The sequence below is a fragment of the Rhododendron vialii genome, chromosome 1a (assembly GCF_030253575.1).
Source record: "Rhododendron vialii isolate Sample 1 chromosome 1a, ASM3025357v1".
In the NCBI taxonomy this organism is placed as follows: Eukaryota; Viridiplantae; Streptophyta; class Magnoliopsida; order Ericales; family Ericaceae; genus Rhododendron; species Rhododendron vialii.
In genome coordinates, this window is record NC_080557.1 from 16,036,544 (window position 1) to 16,044,415 (window position 7,872).

At 38.6% G+C, this 7,872-nt stretch overlaps 1 protein-coding gene across 1 annotated transcript; it reads left to right on the forward strand.

Moving 5' to 3' along the window:
* The first annotated feature begins 704 nt into the window (after positions 1-704).
* LOC131306897 (uncharacterized) lies at positions 705-7,018 on the forward strand. Its single transcript, XM_058333328.1, has 3 exons — positions 705-1,274; positions 5,862-5,996; positions 6,718-7,018. Exons 1-2 carry the CDS (start codon positions 815-817, stop codon positions 5,963-5,965), a joined length of 564 nt encoding a protein of 187 aa, XP_058189311.1. The 5' UTR covers positions 705-814; the 3' UTR covers positions 5,966-5,996; positions 6,718-7,018.
* Positions 7,019-7,872: the final 854 nt, after the last annotated feature.

Here is a 7,872-nt window from a genome sequence, read left to right on the forward strand (position 1 = left end):
AATTTTACACAATTCAAGTAGTATTAGGGGTGTTTCCACGAAGAATTTGAGGTAAAAACATAGGTGATGGTAACGTTTTTACCATCTCGTTCACATTAATTAATAAATTTTGACATTTTAACTTATTATTCATACAAATTAATAACTTCTTTCTCAACAATTTATTCACTCACATATTCAACTACGACTTAGCTACGTTTGGATTCCTTTTTGGAAAAAAAAATTCAGCTCAAAGAATACTTATTATCCTTACTTTCGATCATTACTCTCTACTCATTACCCTTATTTGCAATCATTATTCTCATTTATCTATCTATTTCTCTCCACTCATTACTTCTACTTTCAATCATTGCTCTCATAAAAAAAATTCTCAAAAACTCATCTAAACACAGCATAAATTCACTACAGAAAAACACCTGATACTTTGATTACAACAAATTTTGTTCGAAACTTAGTCACTATCGAAAATACCCATGATAATAAGGGATATGATTTTGGCACTATATTTTTAGCCAATGACATTCCTCTTTTAATTTTATTTTTTTACATGATCAACATTAAAAGTAAAATATCAATGATTAAAATTAGAGTGGCAAAATCAATTTCAAATGATAATCCAGAGTTCATATTTACAAGTAAGTCGGTGGGGGTCGTCAAAAGTCAATTTCCTTCTGTTTTCTTTTTTTCTTTATGCTCATCATATACGTCCTCTTTTTATATCCTCAGACGCTGTTTGAACACCTTTCTCTCTAGTCATTCCCCGTCTCCTCTCTCTCTCTCTCTCCTTCTCTCTCTCTCTCTCTCTCTATCTCCAATGGCGCGAGTCCTCTCACAAACCCTAACACGACTATCCTCCACCTCTCCAAAATTCCCAAACCCAACCACCCTCTCCTATAGCTATAGCCCACCTTCTCCCCTCTCGCCTCGGATTCTGACCCAGCGCAACCGCTCCAACCAGTCCGGCAAGGCCCAGCTCCTTGAGGTCGATCTCGACTCCTCCTCCTCCTCGTCCTCCGACGGCGCCTCCGCCGGAGGAGAGGTCGAGGTCATGGGCGTTCGAAGGCTCGAGGACGTCATCCACGGCATCATCGTCCGTCGATCGGCTCCCGATTGGCTCCCCTTCGTCCCCGGGTCGTCCTACTGGGTCCCGCCCCGACGCCGGGCTCCCGGGATCGTCGAATTCGTCGGGAAGCTGACGAATCCGCTGTCCGATGAGGAGAACATGTCGTTTGCGACCGAGCGCGGGTGGCCCTCCACCGCCTACTTTATTGACGGTACTCCCTCCATCAATTTGGTCTTTTTTGGGTGTTTGTGTCACTCTTGAATGATTGTTGGTCTTTTTGGGGTTCGAGTCATATTAAATGGTTGTTGGTCTTTTTGGAGTTCGTGTCACTTTTTAATTATTCATGGCTTTTAATTTTTAGCCGCCCTTTGGATTGAGAGATTTGATGAGGAGGAAAAGAGAGGATTAGAGTTTCTTGCCGAATTACTCATTTCAATTGCGTATGTTGGTGAGAAATGGAGCAAAAAGTACAAAATTTGCATTTTGTAGAGTTTCTTGCCGAATCCTCATTTGGATTGGGTATTTTGGTGAGAAGTGGAGTAAAAAGTACAAAAGTTGCATCTTTGTAGAGTTTTTTGCCAAATAACTCATTTGGATTGAGTATTTTGGTGAGAAATGGGGCGGAAATTACAAAAGTTGCATTTTTTTTTCTTTTGAGAGAGTTCCTTGCCAAATAACTCATTTCAATTGAGTATTTTGGTGAGAAATGGAGCGAAAAGTACAAAAGTTGTATTTTTTGATTGACACTTCCCGTTTCTCACCAAATCTCACCGTGAGGAAGGGCTCACTTTCTTAGCACACCCTTCTTCACAGTAAATACAAAAGGCCTGTTAAGGTTTTACATGATTTTGAAAACTTTGTTTAATGGATAGAAATTGAGAAGCAAGATACATATTACATAGAAGAAGTTTTGTAAGGGACATACAAATTGGGACGGAGTGTAAATTTTCCATCCCTTAAGTTTTTGGTTGGTTAAAACTAGGTTAGGGTTTGATTCTTTTGAGTAAAGTGGACCTTGATGTGTTTGTGTTTCTGAGGAACCATGACAATGAATTTCATGGACCTTAGCTTGGGAATTAGGGGAATTTTTTAAAGGGTAGCAAAATTTCAGTGACTGATGGACAAATATTCTTGTCCACATCAAAATGTCGATTGCTTGTTGAACCTGTGAACATTTGTGGAAAATTCAACCCTGTGAACATAGCGGAAAATTCCCCACTGCTGTCTCATTTTTTTATTGACCCAAACGCGGGTCTCCCCCTCACTTATGTTATACTAAATAGGTGTATTAGGGTCGACCAATGAGGGAATGTTTGATTTTGTGTGATAAAACGAGACAACAGTGAGTGTTTTGGTGGTAACTACCTCATGGTTAGAATATTGGAGAACATTCTGTAAAATTTTGATGTTGCGATAATTTTTGTAATTGGACGGGATGCTACTGAGGTTAACAGAGTGATAGATACGCACCTACCTGAGAAACAAAGAACGTGCTTAAGCTGGGATTTTACTATTTTACAGAACCCAGAAATTGTCTTTGACTCGGAAAAACCTGAAGAAATTTGTCTCCTAAACTATGCTAAAAAGCTCTAAAAATGCATTTCTATCCACCGTATCCTAACCATACCCGTCAAATGTTCTAAAAATTGCTAGGCACTAGTTGGAAGGAAAGAGGGTGCCTAGCAGCTAGGTGCCAACTAGTTGGCTGCCAAATCTAGGCGTTTTATTTTTATTTTTTTTATTATAGATTTTCTCTTATTGCTATATCCGTATTGGATCGTGTCCGTATCCCACATAAGTATTCAATATCCATGCTTCATAGAGTATTGTCCTTCCGTGGAATGAAGGATTCCATCGAGTAGATTTTTCCTAAAGCACCTCATCCGCTTGACATGGTAAGTTGATTGCCCTCCACCGAGCTAATAGGTGAATGTTTGATGGAGCTCATCAAATTTGAGGATCCATTGTGGTCAAATTACTGCATCAGCTTCGAATTGAGTGTCAACTAATCATTAGAAGAAGTGAGACTTTGAAGGATGGGCAAGCACCATCTTTGAGCGACATGTACACCCATTTTAGGAGGCGAGACATTGTGGATTACAAGGATGTTAACTCAAGGAGTAAGTGCATTGCACGTTCAACTCATGGAGGAAAGCATATAAACAGAGGTTTGAACAAGCAACAAGTGGATACGAATAGAGCTCCACCACCATTGTACTATTACAATGCATGCCTATAACATTCTACCAGTGAATAAAAGGATGGAATTTCCTTACCCGGTACTATTGTATAAGAATGTTGTCAAGCTCTTGCTCGTGCTCTGCATAATTGTGACTTATGTTTTAGGCTTAGTGGTGGCTTCATTAACCTTTTACATTTTTACTCAATGAAATAGTTCTGGGAAAAGAAAATTGAAAAATGTGATAAGGGATTCAGCCATTCAGGTACTTCGTTTGTTGTTGTGTTGTAGGCTTTAGATCACCTCAAACCATAAATTGAGGATGCTGCAATTGCTTAAAATGTATGTCGGGGTGAGGGTTTTCCGTGCACAAACATGTCTCGTGCGTTTGGAAACATCATATTTTTCTTTAGTAAAATGGTAGGATGTTGAAAGCCATGAAAATAGTGTTTTCTTGGTTTTCTCTTTTCATATTGGATTTCTTCTTCATCCTTATTGCAATACTCAAATTCGGCTTCTCGTGTTTTATTGATTCTTTATCGAATCATGCCCATACCACATACCTAGAGCAACACCATGTTCATTTGAAATGGTTACTGTTAGCTTCGAGTCTCTATCGGGGTAGATAATTGCAAGTGAAATACGTTTCCTCTCAGTTGTAACCATTCTACCTCAGTACCTCTAGTTGAGTTTGTGTAATGTTTGTTGTTGAATCCCATGCATGAACCTCAGTATCGCTGGAGCATCAAGCCCGAAGAATACTGGGGTCTGTTCATTTGTGGGAAAGGAAGGGCAAGGAAATTATAAGAATATCATATATGAAGGGCAAGGAAAGTATAAGAATGTCATATATTCGTTAAATTTTTGGTTGTAAAGTTAGCAGAAAACTTGTAGGACCCTTATCATTAACTTTCTCACGAGGATTAGTTTCCCCAGGATTTTAAGATGCCTTAGGTGCACCAAGGCGACATGGTTCCGTTGAGCCTAGGAGTGAGGGAAGGTGCCCGAGGCACAAGATGACATAGCACAGTCTAAGAAACAAATTGTGGGAAAAAACAACTTGAGCATACACATGGTAAAACAAACAAAGTTGGAAAAGAAAAACAACAGAATCTTGACTAAACTTGCTTGAAAAAAAAGTGAGAGGATAAAGAAGTATTGCACAATGAGCAATCTCTTTTCCACAGTTTGCCATTTGAGTTCGTTTTCACAGATAGGACGAACTATCTGAGCCCTTTTAAGTTGAAGGATTTTATTTCCTGTTTCCCAACTTATTATCCCTTGTGAATCAATGGATGAGATGAGATATTGAGCAAATCCAGAAAGAGTCATTGAGGCTCATGCCCCATGTTCCTTGCGCTAAGGAGCGAGGCACGTGTGCCCATATGAAATTTGCCTCGCCTCAAGGTGGCTGATACACAATGGTATGCCTCACCTCACCTCAGCACCTAGGCACATGCCTAGCAAGACATTGGTTTTCCCTTAAATATGTCCTACAAAACTACAAGATTCTGTAGTAATCTTATTTTAATCTAGATCTGTAACCCAATTAAACTTCTATAGCACTGTATCCTCTTTTTCTTAAAAATCCTGTTATCAAATGAACACATACAAGAGAATATTCTTTTATTCACTAAACAATTATCTGAAATGATTTTCCTTCGTGAAAAAAATCCTTAAAAAAATCAGCATGTAGAGTTGGAGGTGTGACTGATGCTCAAGTGCATGTCAGCTATTGAGTTCTTTGTCAGGGGTGGCTGAACACGTGGGAACCACTTTGGAATTAATAGCCAACCAACAATACTCAATCGTAGGTCAGGTGGGTGTGCTCTACCAGTACAACTATGAAATGGTGATGTAATTCATTTTGACCTATTTCGGCCGTTGTACTTGCTACCCTGACTATGAAATTCATCTTAGATATACCCTTGCAGTGGGGAGTGCTTTAATTGTGTGGCTTCATCCAATGCCTCTCACACTTGTTAGTCACATGGCACTGATTAGAAGCTGGCAACCTTTGTTTCATTGATTGTGTATAACAATTTCTTTGCAATTCTTGTGGTTGAGTTGGAATATTAGTTTCATATCTATTTTGGAGCTTAAAACTAGATTTGTGGAGTATTATGATCTTAGAATGTCTTGGATGTTTATGACTGACATCCCCGGGAAAATAACCTTTTTGATTTGGTGTGGGTCGTATGACTGAGACTGCCCCAATATTATTGATTTCCTAGACCTTCAGTTGGAACATCCAGAGGCAAATTCCTGGAAACATTTTGGTAGTGTTCTTGTTCTTGCAAGCAAAACGTCTGCAGTTTCCATTTCCATTTTTTGATTTTGTCCCTCTTCCGTTTCTCTAAGTTGCAGTTCTTTCGCCATTTGTATCAGCGCTATGTAGTTACATGCTTCATCATCATAATAGTAGTTTGTATGGTGGAAATGTTGTTCGTAGTGAGTCTTAATAGGCTTATGCTGCCTATTATGTCAAATGATTTTATTTCAGAGCATTACTTCTGAAAGAACCTACTATGTTTCTGTTCAAATATGTTCAGTGCTTGTTTTATAAGTACTGAAAAACAGTTGAGAGTTTTCGGTTGTGTCACACATTTTTCACTGCAGGTGCTGCCGCACATCCTGTCCCACTGGAGCTGCAGGTGAAGGTGGAGGTGAAGGTGGAGGACAACACAGACAATGAATCTCAATCCGAGGATGCGGAGGGTTGAAGGGAATCTCTATGGAGAACTACTTGCTAGGGTGAGTGAGCTCCCTTAACAGCAAGCACGGTGTTTTTATGTTTAATCTTGAACTCTAGTTGTATAGAACTGAGTTATCAAAAAGATGGACCTACCTTTTTTTTCTCGAGTCTAGGCTGTTGATTAGAGTGATGACCCTGATTTTTTATTTAACGGACATGTCTGAAAGTTATTGCACTAGTTAATATTGATACTACTATCACATTCTCTTGTAGTATTGACTCTGTTACTGATATTTATTTTGTGGCTGACTTGTACGTTGCACAAACGCCGTTCATTTTCTGGACAACAGTGAAAACTTGTTTGGAAAATAGTTTTGAGGAAAAGAAAACGACTCATTTTCTTAGTGCAGACCAAAAGACGTTTTGAACCTTCAACTTCTGTTATCTGTCAAATACGAATGACCTAGGTCGATGTGTTTTCTAATTCTTCTTTTTCTTTTGTGTTTCCGATAGCTTGAAAACGAAAACAATAGCATGTAGGTAAGTATACAAGTCAGTACTATTACCATTTACCGCGTGTGTATGCCTGTATCAGAATCTCTATACCGATTTCAATATGTAGGTAATAGGTATGTTACAGAAAATATTATATATCATTCTTAGAAATTCGAAAAACATAACGATCAGATAAATATCTGTCCTATATGGATCTGCAACGTGTGACGAGTAGTGGCAATAAAGGGTATTCTCTCTAACTGTTAAATTGCTTGGAATTTGCAGGGTCGGTCACCTTTGTACATATCAGAAACTGCAGAAACGAAGAAGCTAGAAGTGAAGGTGGGGCAGAAAAAAGCCGAGCAAGCATTCGATTGTTTGTACAGAAACCTCTGGTAATGTGAGGCTGGGAGTTCAATAAGAGTTGCTGCTTCTGTTGCCGTCAACCTCACCCCAGTTCTACCAAAAGCCATAGAGCCCTTCTGTTGTGTTGTTTTACGTAACCATGAAAATAGATGCTATTTTATGCTTTGTTGGATATTTATAATCTGAATGAGCATTGTTATCGCTTCTGATCATTTCCCAACCGTTAGTGTTCTTGGCTGCATTCATTTTGCAGAAGTACTCCCCTTGCTGAATTTATGCGTCGACGTTAATGATTCTGCGTTCTTTGCTATAAAATATGCTTCTGGAATCGTAATTGAACTTTTTCCGTTTTGGGGGTTGTCAAAAATTTACCAAAGGTTGTTTCACCGCGATCTTTCTCATTCTGAAGGTTTGTTGTTAAGCCTCCTTTTCTCTATCCAGAAATAAGACTTGCCTAACGGAGTTTTTGAATTGCCGTTGCGACTTATCTCATTTTTTTATTCAATAAAAAAAGCTTACTCTATACTGGTAGAGTGGATCCTATCTGCAATAGAAACGCATTAGCGTTATGACAAGAAAATGAAGGAATGAAAGGAAAAAAAACACCATCTTCAGTACAACACGTAATAGTAATAGTAATAATAATAATAATAATAATAATTTATGATACTGGTGATTTGAAGAGTACCAGAAACAATTATACGACTTTGAGTAATTATTTTGGAGTGGGGACAATTCAATTATGAAAACTCAAATATGTCATGGAGAAAGAATTTGAGACACCATGACGGGCATGTAATAAATTTTCCACAACTTTGGTGCTCCGATTGAACTCTTCAATGTTTATAGCAAGTCAAGTGGATTACGTAGTTGTAGTTCAGTGAGTTAAAGGCCCACTTAGCTCTTGGGAATATGGGCCAATTACCTGGATTGGCTTGTAATTCATCTTTTAGCTTCTGTTGTGAAAATTATCCACGATTCGATCTTGTAAATTATCACTAGATCTAATTTTATTCTTAACTGCTCCCTTCGTCCCAAATTGTTGGTCATGATTCACTTTTTGTGTCACTCAAA